Genomic DNA, 20,986 nt, shown 5'->3' on the forward strand with positions numbered 1-20,986 from the left:
CACAAAATTATCAGCTGCTGGGATGCCAAGAGATTTCCTGACAGATTCCAACCTGGACTGTTCCCCAGCTCCAGTCCCCTTTTTGCAAGTAGGATTCAACCAAAACATTAGCTAGCATGACCTAGCCTGGTTTACACTGCATTTGAATATGAGACCAGCAAAAATTTAAATAATGCCAGGAGTATCATTATCCACCAATATTTTTTTCTACATTTTTATGCCATGAATCATAACATTAACAGAACAAAAAGGCAACGCATTTCCTTTTCTATTGAGCAAAAATGTTACCCCTGATGGAACAAGAGAACAAAAATAATGATCTAGCTTGAGTTCCCCCACCTCAATCAAAATCAAGTGAAGTACTTTAACCATACCCATCTTCAAATGATCAGCCTCAAGTGAATGAGAGGTCTTGCCTACATTATTAAACTGGTGGAAAAGCTGAGGTTATGGTAAAAACCACAATGACATTGTCACAGAGCAACCATGACAGAATGGTTATGAAAGGATAATAAATGCACATAACACAAAGAAAATTAAAGGCTTTCATACATAAACATTCATTTAGTAAGAGAAAAAAAATTATAAAATAATCCAGTTCTAGTAAGTTAAAAGACAAACATGCACATTCAGAAAACAAAGAGAGAAAGAGCAGAAGGAGGATAGAACACAGGATCAAGCTACACATAGGTGTTCCACAGTGGTTTCCTGCTATACCACAAAAGGAAAATACTGCTTCCCCTTTGGGAGAAGACAATAATAAGGCTTGGTCAGATTATTAGTTAGAAATTGGTGGAAAGTGTATGTTTCCAAATGAAAGGACATAGGCACACAATTACAAATGCTTTGTTGCTTGGCACGTGCTAAGGTATGATTTGTAGCTCGCCTTTAATGATACACTAAACTTCAGTATGATCAGCTTAGTATTTTAAATGCCAATTAACATGATGACAATTATGGGTTACTTTTTTCCTAGAATGTTTGAAACTTAGAAATTCAAAATTACACCCTGATTTATGGTCTGATCCTGATTAAAGCTGTGTAGGTCTGCAGTATCATTACTGGATTATTTAATCACTAAATCTCAACAAAAACTGCTCCTTTCCATGAAACCCAATCTGTAAAGCACATTAAAATTGAAAATACTTTATGAAGATGATATCCATACTAAATCTAAAGCAGTACTCAAGGCTACCCCATACATAATCCCTAGCATTTATAGCTGGCAGGACTGAAGTGTTTTTTAACCCCTACTATCAAAATAATTGAAGCAGTCATGTTTGTGAATAACTGAAATCACTGGAATTACCTTGTGCAGGCTGTGATTGCTAGCAAAAGCCAACAAGAAAAGTTAGAAAGAGACAGGGAGACAATACAGATTTAATTTCCAACAGACAAAGACTATTTACCCCCCACCATGCTTTCCACTCAGTAAACATCATGTTCTTCATAAAGAGTCACACTGTACCTGAGCCACTGAGGATGAAAAAACTCAGTGCCTCCAAGGTTCAAAATCTCCTACTCTGGGGAACAATGATTTCATGTTAGTGCTTTATAAAAGAGAGTGAAGGAGAAAGGCAGCACGACCAAAATCAGAGGGAAAACAACCTAAATTTCAAGGAGAGAGCACAAAGTACCAATTTAGCACTAACATTCTCTGAAACAAACAGTTCTGAAGCACTGGCTAGTAAAACGATCAAGAGCGTTAGGCTGATGCATCTAGTACAGCGTGAGAACTATAGATAATGAAATTAAAATATGCAGCGGAATTCAGAAGTCAAAATGGTTTATTATTCTATTGATAATAATATTGATGGGTATATGTCTCTCTGTGTGAAATCCAAGTCCAGAAAATGATGAAAAGAGTATGTTTGTATTTCCCTAATGGTGTAGGCAGCAAATAAGATGAGACCCTTATCTGAAAGGACTTACCTGTGGCTGGGTAAAGAGCTTAGGGCTCAGGTATGGCTATTCAGCTGGACTGAACACCTGTGCTGGTATTTGAGGAATCTACAAACATGGGTCTGTTTAGAAATCTAGAGAGCAGAAGGATGTGTGTTCTCAGCAGTGCCAGCAGTGCCTTGATCAGCTGGAGATGAGAAACGGGACCGGGCTGCCTGCTTTTTTGTCACATGAGTGCCATTGGTGCCTGTGCTGGCTGAAGCACCGCTCTGCCTGTGGTGGCATTTCTGGCCAATTGGCTACTGGTGCAGGTGCTCAGCAGTGGCTGCATCCATCTCTTAGTGCACCAGACTGCATCTCTGCAGCCAAGACCGAGAAGTCTTCCTGTCCTGGTGTTTGCTACACTTGGCAAATTTCAAAATACCAAATAATTCCAGCACTGATGGAGTATTGCTTAGTTTGCATCTAATGAAATAGTGTAACTGCAAATACAAGAAACCAATGTAGCAAATGCATGAAAGCAATGTAGCAGAGCTTTCCCTATGAATTTATATAGCCATGTTAACATGGCACACAAGTATTTCATCTTCATACACTTATTGTGTTAATTTTCCTAAGAGAGAAGGAATTAATCCAAGCCTTATTTATTAGACAAGAAATAGTACAAGCTTGCAGACATACATGGGAGAACACACAGAGGGAAAAATTGGTCACAGGGAGTGGGGGAAGGCAGAAAATACCTGACCACAAGGTATGCCTGGGCAACTCTAAATGGCCCACTGAGGCACCAGTGTTTTTTGAAAACAAATCTAAGACAGCTCTAACTTTAGACCACTCCATGTGACCACAGGTGTAAGAAAGATTTTTTTACACTACTGATACCTCAGAGTGGTTCAGGTGATCAAGAAAGCATGAAGCCCTTTCCTCCGTAGCATGGAAACAGACTATGTCACCATTCTGATCGAGATGTTATGTCAGAGTGAATCTGTACATTTAGGTTTTGCTATTGTATTGAAGACACAGTAAAATTACAGCAATTGCCTATAATAAATTACTCATGCTTGGCTTGCTGTCCAGGTTTTGCATGGCCTGGTTTTTGTTAGTGAAGGGGGCCCACAGAGGCTAGAAGAAAGCTGCTAGAAGCTTTCACCCTGTCCAGCAGAGCCAGTCCCTGATGGCTCCAGAGATGGACATGCTGCTAGCCAAGGCTGGGCCAATTAGAAATGGTGGTAATGCCTCTGTGTTAACATATTTAAGAAGAAATCAAAACAAAGGTAGTGGGGCAGTTTTGATTCCAGCCAGAGAAGGGCAGGAGCAAGAACATGAGAGAACATGTGAGAACAACTACGCAGACACAAAGGTCAGTGAACAGGGAGGGGGAGGAGATGCTACAGGTGCTGGAGCTGAGATTCCTCTGCAGGCTATGGTGAGGACCATGGTAAAGCAGCTGTGCCCCTGCAGTCCATGGGGGGGGGGGATCCACAGGCGATGCAGAGATCCACCTGCAGCCTGTGGAGGAGCCCATGCTGGAGCAGGTGGATGCCTGGAGGAGGCTGTGGTCCAGTGGGAGACTGCAGAAGAAGGGCCCTTGCTCCAAGGAGGACTGCATCCGTTAGAAGACTGACCCATGCTGCAGTAGTTTGGCAGGGGACTGCTGCCTGTGGGATGGATTCACATTGCAGCAATTCACAAAGAACTGTTGTTCATGAAATGGACTCACACTGAAGAAGTTCACAGAGAACTGTCTCTAATAGGAAGGACCCCACAGTGAAGCAAGGGAACAACTCCTCTCCCCGAGCAGCAGAGAAGTCTCAGGTGATGAAGTGACCATAACCCCCATTCCCTTGCACCACTGGTGTAGGAGGTAGAGCTGGGAAGGAGTGGGAGGAAGGTGTTTTTAAGGGCTTATTTTACTTCTCTTTATCCTGCTCTGATTTTGTTGGTAATAAATTCACTTTGTATCTCTAAGTTGAGCCTGTTTTGTCCTTGATGGTATTGGTTGAATGATCTCTCCTGGTCCTTATCTCAACCTGTGAACCATTTGTTAAATTTTCTCTCCTCTGTCCAGCCGCAGAGAGGAGTGAGTGAACGGCTTTCGTGGGTGCCTGGTACCTGGCCCAAGTCAACCCATGACACTTGCACAGAAGGTAAGCCTTATTCTTTGCATGCTCTGAAATCTTATTTATTCAGCTCCTTACTGGTTATTCTCCAGTGACTGTGCACCAGGTGGAGAGCACTGGTACATTAAACACTTACATGGTGCATCTCTCAATGTAATTTATGTTTGAAGTGAACTTCACTGACACCACCACAACTGCAAGGTGAGCACTGCGTTCTACAAAGATACACAGAAACAGCTATTAGAGAAAACCACCTGTGGTTATGAGAACACTGCTATGCCAAAGTGCCATGTGGAAGTCCAAGGAATAGTGCACACCTACTATACTACGGACAGTGACTGTGTGTAATGTAGCAAAGATTAGTGAACACTACAAATAAACTTCACAAGAATTAGCTGGAGAAAGGATACAACCAAGACTTCCAAAAAAAAAGAAGGAAAGCTAATTTAAGAAGTAACAAAACCTGCTGGTAGGAAACACTGGCAGGCATTTTTGCTGGATCTTAAAAGTACAATTTTTATTAAATCTTATTGTATCAGTTTTCATGCTTCAGAAAGATTTTAGAACTATCACATCCCATCCTTCTTAACTCTTACGATGTTTTCACACAGCAGAGGTTGGTTTGGGTAGTTATGACTTTCTGCTCCTAAAAGGAAAACAGTCCAAGACAGTAACAAAATAATTGTTTTAAACACTCCCTCACATGTTCTGCCACAGAACTTCTGGTCCAAGGAAAAAGAACACTGTAGAAAAACAGTTTAAAATTACATTATCCTTGGATGTCTTGGATTTATCAGACTATTACTGAGCAGCTTATGAGACCTTTCATTAGTCTCAGTATCATAGACAAAAAATGTATCACTTTGGTTAAGTAAATACGGCACAAGCTTTGTAAGACAAGAAAAATCTGGGTATGTGCATAGATTTTGGTTCTAAAAGTTCTCTTTGAACTGCTGCAGCAGTTTGGTCACCAGGCTGATACACTGCCCCCTTGGTAACAATGAAATTACAAACTATTTATCTTAGAAGGATTGATTTTCTTATTTTATGTCCAGTACATTTTGGCTGGATTTCTGCTACTCTTTGGAGGTTTCCCAGCAGAAACTTTAAATCAATTACCACCGATCCAAAAAAAAGCATCTGTCTGGACTTTAACCTAAACCAAAGTTTTTTCACATTCCAAAGCACTGATTTATTCACAAGTTTCAAGTAATACTCAAAGACAAACACTTCACACCTCTGATTTCATAAGCTTATCTGCTTTATTTTTAATTTAAAAAATTTGTTGGTACACCCACCTGTAGAGACTTCTGATATCAACCTAATTTCTACAGCTTTTATGAGACTAAACTGTCAACAAGACAATTTGATCCTTTTGGGAGCTGAGCTTCAGTTTTTTATTATTATTTTTAACGAAGTGGGTTGATAGAGGAGTTGATGACAGGAACAAGACTTCCTCATAAAAATCTAGATGAAAAGTTGCAAGTGCCTATTACTAAACACATTAGCAGCTCTGATGTAGAAACTGAAAGATCCTAGACACACCAAATGTCTAGATTCCTGACAAAGAAGTTAACACTAGATATTCAGTTAAATTTATACCAAAATATACAAAATGAAAAAAATTTAAAAAAAAACACAGAAGAGAACACAGAAGAACCCATTCAACAAACTTTGAATGGAAGGACAAAATTATTATTTATGTCCACCAGCTGTCTACTTCCTAGTTAATGAAACACTAGCTACACTATAACAAATATTTTTAGCTGAACCATCACATAGTATCCATATTTCACAACTGCTTTATTCCATCCACTTGGCCCTAATCCGCATTCTTCTACAAATAAGGCTACACCATCTAAAGCTATGCCTAAATAAATAGGAGGGGTCTTTTTTCACGTAGTTGAAAGCAAAAATAAGCACAGGTATGTATGAGTGAACACACATGGAAAAACAACTTTGTCTTTACTGAGAGACGAAACATGGAAGGTTGGGGGATTTACTATTATTCCAAAAGGAATCCATTTTTATTTTGCTTACTTTTGCCCAGTTATTACCTGATGTACAGCATTTTTATACTACAAAAGCAGAAACAAGTCAAAGGGTTCAACATACACAGAGTGACCAGAAAATACATGAATCTTAACAAGAAAAGCAATCATTTGCTCAGTGCCTGGCTGCTAGCTACCTTTTTTCCAAATGTTTTCATGGAAACAATATCAGCCTGAATGAAGTTAAGATCCTGTACTATTTTCTATAAAATCTCAATTGCTTTATTTTGATTAATCTGATCACTGTTCCCATGGAAATTAAGTTTAAAGGCAGCTGACTGCCTCCAGCTAAGAGTGATCACTTAGCTTACAGATTTCAGTTGCTGGCAATTGAGCAAGTCTCAAAAAATCACTTTGGCTTCAAAAGTAACATTTTAAGTTTATGTGGCATTTCATGAGAAATAACACCTTACATTACACTTTTAAAAAATGTAATAATTGTGATGGAAGCAAAATGACTCATTGCTTCAGTGGTAATTACTCCAAATATGAATGCAAACTATTGTCAGTCATCAAGAAGATTTCTTAGAGAGCATTATTTTCCCAATAATTCTCAGCTTTAGCTAAGTAGAAAGCATGTGGCAAGTTTGTATTTTGGTATGTTAATTAGACCATTACCTACAAATACTTTCGATCAGATGAATACTAAAATTCTAGCAGTCCTCCATATATATTCTGTACATAAAACTCAAGCAGGAAGCTTCAAGAAATAATTAGAGATCAACCTTACTATCCAGAAAATGAGAAAAAGAATGAGAAAATATTTTAATTTCTTCCATGCAGCTTTAAAACATCTTTGCACATTCAGTAGCCCAATACTGTCACATACACCCCACTGTACCTACTCCCAGGTAGCTCTTTAGAGCTGAAAACTGTATCGTGTCTCTGATGATCTGGATTTAAAGAATGACAAATAACTGCCACCTATTATCTAATTCATCATTATTAATGACTACAACTTTAGTAAATTCCTTCTCCTCTTGGCAGAAATAGCTTAAGTTTCCACACCAGCACAACAGACCACATCTGTGCACTGTTTGGGCAGTCTGTGTCACAAAAGCGATCACTTTTCTGCCATGAGGAGGTTTTGCTTGCTTTCTCTGACTGAAAGATGTAAACTATAACATGTGAAGCAACCTTGCTTGATTCTTCTTTAAAGTACAAAGAACAATTAAATTTCATTGACCATGAATTGTTACTGGCTATCAACCACCTTCTCCACATTCACACTTCCTCCTCCTGACATCCAGGTGGTAAATCCTTACTCACACTGCCTTTTCCTTCATTTTTTCCTATCACCAAGGCAAACAGCACTTCCAGAGCTCCATGTCAATTTAGAGATCTGCAGCTTTTTCCCTTTAATGGGGAGGCACAGCTTTTTAAAAATAAATATAGTTGAGAACTCATCAGTAAAGAACCTTAAGGACTTCAAATATCAAAGAAGCATTTTTCTGATTGAGCTATCAGTTTCAATTATTCCACCCACTCCAAGGTGGTCCATACACCTCTCCAACTCTCCAGTGCTTTCCCCCCAAATCACAACCCTCTCACTCAGTTAGATAATCTGAGGTTAGGTACAAAACCCCAGTCCCACTTTCTCTTCTTGTGCATTTTACAGGTTTGCAGTTCTTGTGTACTGGAGCTCCTCTGAGCTCCTTCTGAGGTGGCTGATTTTGTCCGCCCTGAAATCAGAAACCATTCTCGCAATTGCCTTAACACGTGCAAATATATTAGCCACCAAAATCCCCTCACAAACAAACCCTCCTCTCTTCCTCTTCTCTATGATTAACAGGAAAAAAAAGTCTTGAGACATGCAGAAAATAGACAAATTGAACAATAAATTTGAAGACTGTATAAATATTAATTCTAGAGAAAGTATATATGAGGAACAAAGTAATGGAAAAATAAATAAGTTTTACGTGTCCAGCAAAAAGTATTTCAATGTCAGTTTCACACTTGAAGTGTAGAAGTAGTCAACAATTCCATCATCAGCCTTCCATCCAGAAAGCCACCTCTATCTCAGTATGATGACCAACCTTCATTTTTTATCATGTCATGCTGTGGTCTTCACTACCTAATACATTCTCCTCCACCACCATGTACTTTTCAGCCACACTCAGAGATGTCATTCCCTCTGTCTGGGGTCATCCCCACCAAAAATACAGAACAATACATCCAGAACAATCAGTTTTAACTCACAACTGATATAATCACAAGTCAACTTTCTCTACATTCTTAAGGGAAGAAGATCTGAATCTTTGGATGCCTGAGCTTGTGCCCGGGCAGGAGCATGCACCATTTGGATGCACAACACAGGAGGTGAATGCACATGATCTGGGCAGCACACACCTGGATGTTGGCTGCAGAACTGTGGAGGCTGGTGGGCCAGCAGGGAAAGACTCCACAACTCTCCCCTGGAAGGAAAACCCCTCATAGCTTGGTGGTTAGGGTGAGAAGAAAGGCTTCTCCCAGCACACCTGGATGTGACATGCAGATTCAATGTATCCTATTGGCCCTGGTGTTCTGTCCTGCCCCTCAAGATCCTTATATAAACCCCTGCTTTCCCTGCCTGAGGGACTCTTTCATCCCTGGATCCCTTGGAGGAAGAGGTTCAGTAAAGGCTCTCCTTGGAACCCCACAGGAAGATGCCATCTCTCCTTCTGTGTCGCCTGGATCACAGAAGAGCTGAAATCACCTGGTGTGAGCTGAAATCATGTGGTGTGAGCTAAAATCACCTGGTGTGAGCACACTGTGCCCCCGAGGTGTCTTTTTCAAGAGGCTCCTTCAGAAAGGTGACGGCACTCTGAACAATGCCCACTGCGACACAGAACAGCTGACATATCACAGGGTAGGGAAAGCTGCACCATGGGAGTTTTCACAAATGCCCAAAATAACCTGCACATCTCTTCCCACAAACAGTTCAAACTGAAGATTTAGTACGTCATCTGAATATAGTTGATTTTATCACTAAGGATGTGTCAAATCAATCCCTTTTGCTTTGCCTTAGTCAACTTAGTTTTTGTAAATACTATCTTTCTTTTTCTTATTGCCAAATGTGGAACCACAGTATACTGAAACCATCTACATTTACATACTGAAAAATCTGAATACACACTCTGAAAATTTCCAATGACTCTTTACCACAATGACTGTAAAATTTGGGCTATGTAATCATGCAATTCCCTTTACATGCCAAAGAAATTTCACCAGGATATACCTGACTAGTTTATTTTTGATATGTTTTTAGCTATTTACATGGTCAAATTCTAGCACATAGAAAATATACTTTCTTAGAACTTCAAGTCAAATCAATTCCAGGTGAAACTAGGAAAATTAGCACAAATTAAGGTTTTGCAGGGCCAGCTATCAAAATACTATGCAGCTACAATAAAATCAGACTTGATTCACCAAATATTCCTTACTTTTGCAGTAGGTTTTTTTTTTTTCCTAATGCAACATAGCTTTCTGAATGTGCAAACTCTTCCCTATCAAGAGAAAGTACAACACCACTTGCTGTGGCTTCTTTTTCATAATGGAAAGTACAGTACTGAGTTGGCCAAAAACAAACTGCAATTGGTTATTAAATACTTTGGTAGCTGTGCAACAGAAAAGTTTACTCAATTCTTGAGCATTACATCCACAACCAGAAATGTTTAAGGCAACAGTGTGAGTGGAAGCTTCATCCTGGAGCTAAACAGACAAACAGTAGAACGTGTCTGGTGCACTAACAGCAAGCAAACGCACATGGAAATTCTTGCCGCTCCTCTAAAAATAAACCACAGCAGTAGCTAGAGCACATCTTTATTTATCCTTTCTAAAAAAATATCCAAGCTGAGCACGTGCACTATTTCAGGTATCAGCTACATCAATGCTTGTAATTACCCTGAAGGACCTTCCCCTCATGTTTCTATCCTACAAACCTCTACAGAAATAATGGGATCTCTGCTATATAAAAAGGAATGAGATGGCTGAAGATTTTTAGTAAAATTTGAGAGTCATGTGAGAAGAAGGACGTAACAAATTGAGGAAAGCAGAAACAAATTTTAAACACTATCCAGAACCAATTTTCCCTTCCAAACTGTCAACAACATTTGTGGGTTCCCTCTTCTATATTTTACTTTGTAAACTAAAATCTCATCAACAGATTCCTTTGTGAAGAAAAGGGACAGCAAGAACAGTTGCATCAGTGTTTGCTGGTTTTACTAACTACAATAGGAATGTACTGTAGGGAACAATCCAATATTTGCAGGGGAATGGATTGGATGATCTAATACAACTTTTCCATTTCTGACTTCTTAGAACAGCTTAGACTCATCCAAGTTCTCAAAGAGATTTCTGTCCAACAATACTGAATGAAGAGAAATCCAAGACTTTTTTACTTCTTCTTCTTTTTTTCTTCTCAATATTAAGAGAGCCAGAATAGCAAACCATATGCTATAGTACACAACCATGAAGAAAAAGCTATAGTAATTAAACACCCATGAAACTTAGAATATCTGTAGAAAAAGTATAAAGTTCCTTTTATACTTAAGTCTTCCAATAATTTTGGAGCATTTTATCCATTTCATAACTTAGGAAAGAAGTTCTTTTACAATATCTGAAATTATTAAGCAGTAAGGTAAGAAGATTGGTGTAGAAATTTTTATTAAGCAATGTATTAAAAATAGAGAAATATCAGTGCTAATTGGTAATATACCCATGCTCATTTTCTTCCTACACTGCCACATTCCAGGATCACAACATCCTTGGCTCAAGACGAGTGCACATTTTTTCCTTTCTTTTTCTTTTTTTTATTACAAAATATGTGTCATCATTCTCTGTCTGCAGAATTAAAAACATTTGTCTTTGCAAGTACAGTTGACTTTAAGAAGTTACTGCTAGGAAAAACAGTCTCTCAAATAAGACACCAGAACTCAGAAAAAGATTTTGTACTCCTGAAGCCTTGTAACAGGAAAAAACTATGACAGATGGGGCTCATTCTTCTGCCCTTACAGCTCTCTTCCAAAAAGGCTAGGGACTGTCTTCTCTGAAACTTGAGAGGATACTGAACAATCCTTCTAAAAATGCATTAAAGGTCAAACCAATACCATGAGTTTCACATACAGTTAAGCCCATCTTGAGGCAAGTAAATGAACTAGATAACATTTCAAAAGCTTTTCACACCCTACTTTATATACCAGACCTTCACAGAAATCAAAAGTGAGGTTTGATAGCCTGTGACGTGCACTGGGTCAGACCAAATGATCTTAATAGTCTCAACTCCTGCAATTAAGAAACTCTGTGTCTCAAATGAAATTAATATACTGTATTAAAGATGAGCAACTAGTGAACACTAAAGACTTGGTTTCGAGATTTCAAGAATTATATCTAGTTTAAGATAGTGTGAGGCTTAAAAGGACATTTAAAAAACCATTGACAGGGCCAAAGTTAGATGTATGTCTAGAATTCAAACCTAGAGAGCACAAGGTAAGTAATGAAGATGGCTGGAATATTTCAGTGCCTTCTTGTAATTGCAATATAGTGACCATTCACTGATCCCCTTTCTCATCTTTCTTTTCTATTACAATCAGAAACTCCAGTCCACCCTGCAATAACAACCAACATGATAACCAGAGCATGCAACCAGGAGAGCTGCTAGGAAAGCCAACTGCTCCAAACTGAGAGCATACTCCAAGTGAGTAAACCAGTTAACTGCTGTCTTCTTTTGGAATGAGGGGCAAAAGGCAGTAAGTGAAAGGAGTTTGAAAACAATTATGTTTTGCCTCGATAAAAAATCAGAGCAAATGTTGAAGTGTCAATGTTTCACAGATCCACACTCATTTTCTAGCCAGCCTTCTTTAATTCCCAAACCAGAAAGAAAACTAATTTAGCAGCTGACATAACATTTTGCTTAGATGCACACCACTGTCAGCCTACATCAGAAAGATGACTGGTATTCCTCTTACAGTGATCTTCTGAGCCACCTGCACAGACAGCTGCAGCAAAGCCACAAGGAGCCTGGGAGTCATGGCACTTCAGAAATGTTGATGAAATTCTTTAGGCAAGCAAATATTGTCAAGCACTGTTCCACTGTTTGTTGATTTTGCGTATCAAATGCCAGAGAGCATTTAGGTTTACTTTTATACGTAAATTCTCAGCTATTTTGAAGAGCATCACCAAGCCCTTGACTAAGTATCAACATTACTACATCTTTTTCCAGTATAAAATAGCTGAAAAAATGGGAAAATGTGATTCTTTCAAACCTACTTAGAAATAATCCCAGTTTTAAGCTTCCTCTAGATCAGTAATTGACACGGGCCAACAAATTATGCACAAGTCTGGATATATTCATGGCATGGGTTACTACCATCTACTGACTCATTTCAGACCTCAGAATTTCCTTCCAGCTTGAATTAGCTCTGTACTGGAGACTGAAGACATACTTACCATTTTGTAGGAGTGGAATATTTTTAACCAGCTGATTGGTCCCATTTTTCAGCTCCACACAATTTTAAGATTATTAGGATAGCTCTGTGTACTCCCACGGCATGCTTTGATTTCTTGGTGCTGATCATTTTTGTAGCATAATATTTTACTCAAGTATTCGTCCAACGTATTTTAGGCTGTACTTTAGTCCAGCATATTTATGAGCAAAACACAATATTAAATGGAGACAAGCCAATAAAAGAAACAGCTTACTAGAATTTCAGTTGACTTTGTTAAAGGAAATTATTTTAAATTAATGTGGCTACTGAACTCTTGCCATACTTGACCTCAGAAAATATATTCCTTCTAATTTTTGCTGTGAACGTTTATTTATTTAAGCTAAACTCCAGGTCTTGAATGTTGACCATAAAGAAGTGTCAGATTTCCTGCTACTATTTCGTACTCCTTTTTTCTAAACAAGGGCAAACAACACATGTTTGTTGCATTAGCATTACACTGCCAAAACATCACTCTTAAATGAAATCATCTATGTATTTTTGGTAAAATCTTATTTAACAACTTCCACCCCGCCAGAAACAGAGTTAAAACAAGGCTGTTTTGTTTTCACTGAGCAACAGTTTGGTCACTGGTATACTAGATGGCGCTCAAAACATTTTTCCATATGTTCTTCTCAAAGAGAATCTGACTTAAATGTGATTTACCTTCACCAGTGAATGAAGGCTTTTTTCACCAAACATATCCCAGAGGAAGGTCAGGTCTTCCTGGCTGTCCACATGTGGCTGCAGCTGGGCTGGCAATGCAGCCAGCAGCTCGTACAGACCTATAAAATGAAAATAAAACACAAAGTGTGATCTAGGGTGATCTCATTAATTTCACTTAACAGTTCTGTGTAATTGGCTGCCTGGAGCATGTCACTTTAACTGAAGAGGGAGTCTGGAGTATCCAGCACAACATTAACATGTAGAACCAAAAGGAACATTTAGAAAAAATTACTAAGAAACAAGTATTAGCAGGGTACTTTTTACCTTGTCACAGTTGTCAAACTTCTACATCCATATATATTTATACAAGGTTATGCAGAAAATTCATAAAGGTTTTGAGAAAAGGACAAACCCAGAAAAAAGCATACATTCCTTTGCTTAATCGTTATTCCATTTCCCTTGATGTTAGCCAAAGAGTGAAATGAGTCATGCATAGGAAAAACTTCCTTAAAAGAACAGAAACTGGATAGGGTGGTCCATTAAAAAAAGGTTGGTGGTTTTTCTAAATATTTCTTGCTAATATATTGCTTAATATTTTTTTCAATCCTGCGTTCAGCAAGGATCCACAGCAATACAAAAGCACCTTCTCTGTTTTGCAGGATTAAATTTTTAAAAACAAAACCAACACAGTTTTCCCAGACACACACGAACACAGAAATATTTCAGTAACATTTTTAATTTGCAGGTATTTGAGATTCTCTCTAGGGCTAAAGCAATTGCTGTTCTCAGTTATTTGTGGCACACCTCAGCAGCGGTCTCGGAGGGGCAGACAGTAGCACACTGTTCCACAGTAGCGTACAGCATAAAATATCCATCGTGCACACAGACCATCAAAGTGCTGTCCAAGAAATGTAGCAACAGTGTTTGCAGCAGTCCTCTTTAGGGAGGTAACCTGGCATGAGTTGATATCAATTCATAGCACATGTTTAATTTTCCAGTGGGATTACTTGGGGTAAAAAGGACAAAATGCCTTTTTCTCCTGTCTGCTGTCTACAAAAACACCAACAGTCTCCTGGGATCCAAGATACACGGTCCTGTTATTATTTTTAGTCTGAGTAAGTGCTGCTGTTCATCACAAGAGCAGATTTACAATATATTCTACTGGTAAAAGAACATTGTTGCAAGTTCCAGGTTACCTATTGTTATTATGTTTATTATCTCCCTGAAACTTATTATTTAGAATATTTAGAATATTTATTAGTAAACATAATTTCACAACCTTTTCAGGCAGTACATATCCCTTTCAACATTGCATACAGCACCTTTGGGTTCTGATTATTGATATTTTCACCTTTTTACTGTCCCTCGATAAAATATTTTGGGAAAAAAACTTCTTTCCAGATACATTCTTTTTGTGCTCCAAGCATTTTATGGTGGTTGACATTAACATCTCTTAGAATCCTGCTTTTATTTGAATCTGGTTTTGTTACTGCTTCAGAAATTCTGCAAAAAAAGATACAACTCAAAGCACTACAATTTTGCAGACAGAAAAAAAAGACCATCAAGCTTTGCCTAGCAAGACACAATCATTGATTGAGGTGACAGCCAGAGAAAAGAGGTCTCAGTGGGACTTGTGATTCCAACTTCCCAGATTATTAGAACTTCAAACTTAGCAAAAATGGTTGTTTTATCCCACAATTTATGAAAACAGTTCCCTTTAGAAAATGAAAACATTCCTTTTTTTTCATTTAGAAAATTTAAAAAATTCTTTACACTTGGCCACTTTTGTTATTGTAAATATATTTACCTCAAAATAACCTGAAGGCTGTCAGAAAATGGAATAGAAATTTTCAATGTAAGCTTGCACTGTGGCATAACTGCTTGGGGACAGTTCCTGTGTGTCATTCAGAAGAAAGAAAACAGAAACTTCAGACACTTCCCTAAAATAAAGGTGTGTAACAGAGTAAGCTTTCTTTTCCTTGATCCGCCAGATCTGCTTAAATTCCACATGTAATCAACTATAAAAGCTATTCTCTCCTTGTAACTTGCTCCTCAACACTTTGATAATCAAATCCCTAGTGAAAAATAAAATGAAAGTTTGTATTTCCTGATGGATTAACTATTAGTGACACAGGGTGGGACCGAATCAGCCCATAATGAGACTTTGGTTTTACACACAAACTCCCAGAGAAGAACCCTACCTGCCAGCACTCCAGGAGTGCCAAACCCTGCAAGTCCCTGCACACATGAAGGTTTCACATCCAGCTCAAAAGTTTCTGTGAGCTTTGCTTATTTGTATAGCCCTGAATTGCTCCTTCCAGGGAAATGGCTGTCCATGTTCCTAGTGCATCACTCCAGCTTCAACAGCAATGCACCCATGTGTGTAACTGCCCTGGGGAAATGGAGACAATTAGACAGGTGCTGATTGATTTTATCCAATATCATGGCCATGCTTCTAGTTCTTCCCTGCTTTGGCTCTAGAGTCCAGTGTTTATAGCTTTTAGCCAGAAGGAAATGAGAATCCATCCCTTCTCTGCAGCAGTGGAAACTGAGGACTGTGCCATGCAGAGTGCTGCATGCTCTTGCTCTTCACGCTCCTCCCAAAACTGAACACTGTGTAGCCAGGAATTAAAAAACAACTCCATTAAGGAGCCAAGTTAAAAATCAGGCAGAAGGAGGACTTAGTGTAGTAACCTGGGGAGAACAGAAGACAAAGATCTAGAACACATCTACAAGTTAAATTTGTGTGATTACAGATCACCTGACTCAGCTCCAGAAGGTAACAGCAGAAGAAAGTGGCAGCACCTCTAAGGGCTTACCTTTCCTCTCGTTTCTTCTTGTTCCGTCTGTGGTGCGCGGTACCACAGAATCAAAAATTTTCAGATGGGCATTCTGATTTTTATCTATTAAGAAATAAAGTAGGTGGATCTTCTACACACACCTCCAAGTAAAACATGATTTTTACTTGTGTCTAAATTACATGAAATGTATTGATGTTAATCATTCCATTGTGAAGAAACAGTGAAAATTGTGGCTGGCATGTAACTTTGCCAGCACATGGCATACTAAAGAAAGTGCGTTTGTGATATGGACAGGGCACAATAATTTGTCAAGTTAGTGTAAACTGGTAATGAAGTTGACACCACTATATTGGCCTAATTTTACCTTCCAAATCTGAACAATTGTTACACGCATCTTTCCTACGCATGAAGGGCAGCAGCTCAAATTCCTGCAGCCCTCTAAGATCTCACTCTACAGAGATGCTACAATGAAACAGTAGAAGTAATCTGAATTTCATAGTAGAGTGCTTCAGATCAACTTCAAACCTCCTGCAAAACTTCTAAGTAGTATCTCAGGTGGTTCTAGAAGTCAGAGCTAAAGGCCATGGGAAAAAAGTGCAACTTTAACAATGGTTTAAGTAATGCCAGGCTGTGAAAACCAGATTTTTTTTTTTAATTGTTTCAGAAGCAATGATGTAGTATGAAGGAATGCCACACTGAACACTTTTGAATACTTATAAAACCAAAAATTAACTTTCCAAAAGGTCATAGTGATACTCCCTAAAACACAGGTTGTTTGGCAAATTAAAAATGCATATTCATTGTGTAAGGCCAGAGTGAGATGTATCAGCACCTCCAAGCTGAATGCTACCACGGCCTGCCAGGCCTTGATTGTGCTTTTGGTCTCAATTTTGATGTTTCCCACCTTCTTGAGTCATATGGCATAATTGGACCTCACATTTTTTTGAAAGGTCCCACAATGTAAATGAACACAACAAAGGGCTTTTAAAAAAATTTACCTAGAAGTTGTTTAAAAAAAAAAAAAAAAGCCAATTAAAAAAATCCTGTTGTTTTTAAAGCCTGGTGTTGTCACCACTGTGTGGAGTGTCTTGCAAAAAAAATTTTTTTATACACTGCTGCTACTCTACTTAGGTTCTTGATATTTTTTTTCGTCTAGTTTGCCTAAGTTTAACCAGCATTTATATTCAAAAGGAATCATGCACCCATTGGAATTTACTAGTATCAAAACACTTCAGGTGTCAAAAATCAGTGAAGTAAACATGACTTACACAAGGAAAACTAATTTGATTTTTAAAAGTAGATAATTTATTCCCAGAAGACCTGAGCATATATTAAAAAAACTAACAATGTGATTAAACACAGAGATGTAAGACAATAATGTCATTTTAAGAGGGGAAGTAAGTCTGGTCATTCCTATAGCTCAGGGGGGAGGAACCCCAAGATCCATCACAATGTAAACACACCTAAAAGGATAAAAGATAAATTTAAACTGTGTTCTTTCAACACACTTAAGCAGTTACTGTTTTCAGAGCTTCTTCACCTTTTTCTAAACTTAATTAATACAATTTAGTTTTATTTGATCTGAAGACCAAAGTGTAGAATAATGCTAATTCCAGATTTAAAATGTGTAGAGTAGATTTGCACCTGCAATCAAATTTAAGAGTAAGAAGCAATGGAAACCTTTTAAATCAGAAACAACAGGACATAAAAGATTTTTCCAGTTTTAGAAAATTGCTTCCTTTGTAGTGTTATATTCTACAGAAGACTGCTTGTTCCTAGGAGGAGAATAAATGGCTAAGCAATTGATTAAACTGTTCCCGTACTGAACCACTCACATTGCAGATTCCAGATGCTCTACATTCTTGACATCAGAATGGAAAAATTTACTGTTAGTCTAGAGAAATTTAATATCACCATTCTTGTCATATCCTTCATAGCTTCATTATTAGGACAAGTCTGTGGAAGCTATAAACTAGTGCTAAATGATAAAAAATATGGTCTCTGCGTTCCATCACTTTCTTACAAGAAAACACCAACTTTGTTTTGGTAAGCGTAAGGAAAGAAATGGAAACATGGATCTGCCTTTGCTTTCTTATACTAATTAATTTCCTGAATTAGCATTCTGAACAATGATGCCAGGCTTCAAATCTAGAATTTTTACAGCAACTGAGGGATAATAAACACTAAAGAACATATATCTAAAGGCCCAGAACAACACTGTAAAAGTTTATTGTATTAATAAAATGGGACAAACCAACCTTTAAATTTTCCACTTTGTCAAAGGTAAAATAATCAGCACCATTTGCTGCCATTTATAACAAGTTAACATTTTTTCACATTTGAACTGCACTTTACAGTTCTACGAAGGCTCAGACATTTGCCTTACAACCAAGCATCATTGCAGTAGAAGCACTTATTCTGACATCCTTGCTGCTGAATAACAAAATCAGTCACTAACAACACATATTGAAAATTACTTCATTCTGAAATCTGAGATTAGTATTTACGCACAGGTTCAAATAAAAACATATGCAGTATGTCTGCATATTAGGATGGACATACTGCACTGTCCTATCAGACTCCAGCTGTAAAAAGACCACTATGTGCTCAAATTTATGTGCTACAAATAATTCTTTTTTTATGTTCTCTTAAGTAATTCCACTGAATATACCGGCTTGCTGACACTACAAAAAGTTAAAGAGTAACAATTTTTCTCTCCAGAGCCAGATGGATTAACTCATTCCAGTAAGCACCTTTTTTAAATTTTGTGGTTTAGTGTTTCTACCAAAAAAAATTAATTTTCAAAGTACAGAACACCAAGTAACTACATCATGCACTTGCATAACTACAACATGCAAGTGATCGGCATCTTGGGAAAATATCTGTTTTGATTTATTTGCTAATTCACAAAAAAAAGTAATATGCTGAAATCCTTACAGATGGCAGAGCAATAGAAATACCAATGTTGTATATTTTTTCTAATGAAAAGAAGAATTTTGCTCTAAGTGTCCTCAAAGAACAAGACTGCATATTCATAAGGGCAATAGTATTTTAACTTAAAAGTCGTATCTAATTTTTATTCCTGAAAGCTACAGTAAATTTGTTAGCCCACCTTAAAACAATGTTATGACAGAAAATGTTGAACGAGTAATTATTTAAACCCATCACTTTAAAAAATATTATTTCCTTCAAAATGGAAAAGTCTTTAGTTTTGGAACTTGGCTCCCAGAGCTAAATAATATGCAGTTGTTTGAAACAGTTATTGGTCTTTTAGGATTTGTCTCAACATGTGTATTTCAGATTTAACATACCACATACCGTTAACGTTCTGATGCGAGTTAAAGAGTTGATCTCTATCTGCATCCATACAGGGCAAGACTTGCTGCAAAGTTCCTGTCTGCATGGCTCATCAAAGCTGTTTCAAAATCAAACCCCCTCAAAGACATAGTTACTAGACACTGTGTCAACATGGATATTTTCAAACTTCATAAAATGTACTTTTATGAGTATTCAAAAAGCCCACCTTTTATCTGCAAGAATAACATATACATAAAACTGATTTAAAGTGACCCATCAAGGACAAATTAACAAGCGGCTTGTGGAAAACTCATACAAAAAATTTTTTATTTTATTTTTTTTTTAATTCCTGTCTCCTCCAACGAAGCCTGCTATGGCACCTCGAATAACCTTGACTAATTGACTGGTCCTTTCCATAGACATCAGCTTGGCAAGTTTTTGGTATTTTTATCTTGATCTTCATCAGCCCTAGAGGAGGCAATAGCAAGTACCTGGCAGGCAGTCAGGAAAGAACTCATTCCAGCAATAGGAAGGCACTGGGCACACTGGCCATGTTTTAACCCTTTAATCACAGTTTACAAGGTTATAAGATGCTTGGCACTGGAGAGGGGCAGCAAGGACTACTAAACATAGCATTTTACATCTGCAAAAGGAAGACAGAATATCTCATTAAGAGCTTAAATAAAGACTTCTAACAATAGAAATCAACATCATTTTCAAATCAGTTTGGTCTAAGAATAATGGAAACAGTGTTGGATTGCCACATATCTCAACCTCTCATGGTCAAGATACACGCTAATCATGTATCTCATACAGGATATATCTGTCACGAGAGTGGAAGAAAAAGTCCTACAATCCTAGGTAGTACTGATGCCTGAAATCAAGTCAGTATATTATTTCAGCGTTAGGACCTAGTTTAAGAATTAACACTCAAAACACGTTATGCCATTACACAATCAGTCATATACATGCAGCCACATACACTTTATTTAAAAGTTTATAGAACAATATAGGAATATAGGAATATGCACAAATTTATAGAGTCAAGCATACTGATAGAAAGTTGGGGCTGTTCAATGTGAAGAAGAGTGTGCATAGAGACCTCCAATAAACTTCCAACATCTGAGTGGGGCCTACAAGGAAGGCTGGAGAGGAACTCTTTGTCAGGAACTGTACTGACAGGACAAGCAGTAAAGGCTCAAACTGAACAGAGGAGAAATTCAGGTTAGTATGCGGAAGAAATTCTTTGTGGTGAGATTGGTGAGGCACTGGAACAGGTTGTTCCCTGAAGCTGGGGCTGTCCCATCCTTGTTCAAAGTGGCATTGGATGGGGCTCTGAAAGGTGTCCCTGCTCACAGCAGGGGGTTTGAAGTTAGATGATCTTTAAGGTCCCTTTCGGCCCAAACCATTCCATGATCCCACATCGCCACCTTCTTTTGAAAGTAAGTTTAGGAAAGTAAACTATTTGAAATAATTAAATTATTTCATCATTTATCTGTAAAACTAATACATTGCTTTGAGGCGTTCTTGAGTTTTTTCCTAAACCAATGTGTTATTAAGGAAAAAAAGTCAATTTTGAACCCCTGTATTTCACAACAGGCAACTAACAGTTAGCAGGGAAGCTTCTCATCACCTCTTAGAAGTAATAAACTGTCTTCTGATTAACAGGCCTAATTATTTTAAATCAG

The 20,986-nt window shown here is 37.9% G+C and overlaps 1 protein-coding gene across 1 annotated transcript in view; it reads right to left on the reverse strand.

Moving 5' to 3' along the window:
• MPP7 (MAGUK p55 scaffold protein 7) overlaps positions 1 to 20,986 on the reverse strand; it is a gene marked incomplete at its 3' end in the record, with an annotated part of 139,940 nt that overhangs the window by 76,363 nt on the left and 42,591 nt on the right. Inside the window, exon 3 of the mRNA XM_084216419.1 lies at positions 13,201 to 13,319. Coding sequence (XP_084072545.1) covers positions 13,201 to 13,319 — 119 coding nt within the window. The remainder of the gene's footprint in view (positions 1 to 13,200; positions 13,320 to 20,986) is intronic.

The sequence above is a fragment of the Fringilla coelebs genome (assembly GCF_963513975.1).
Source record: "Fringilla coelebs genome assembly, chromosome: 1".
Taxonomy (NCBI): domain Eukaryota; kingdom Metazoa; phylum Chordata; class Aves; order Passeriformes; family Fringillidae; genus Fringilla; species Fringilla coelebs.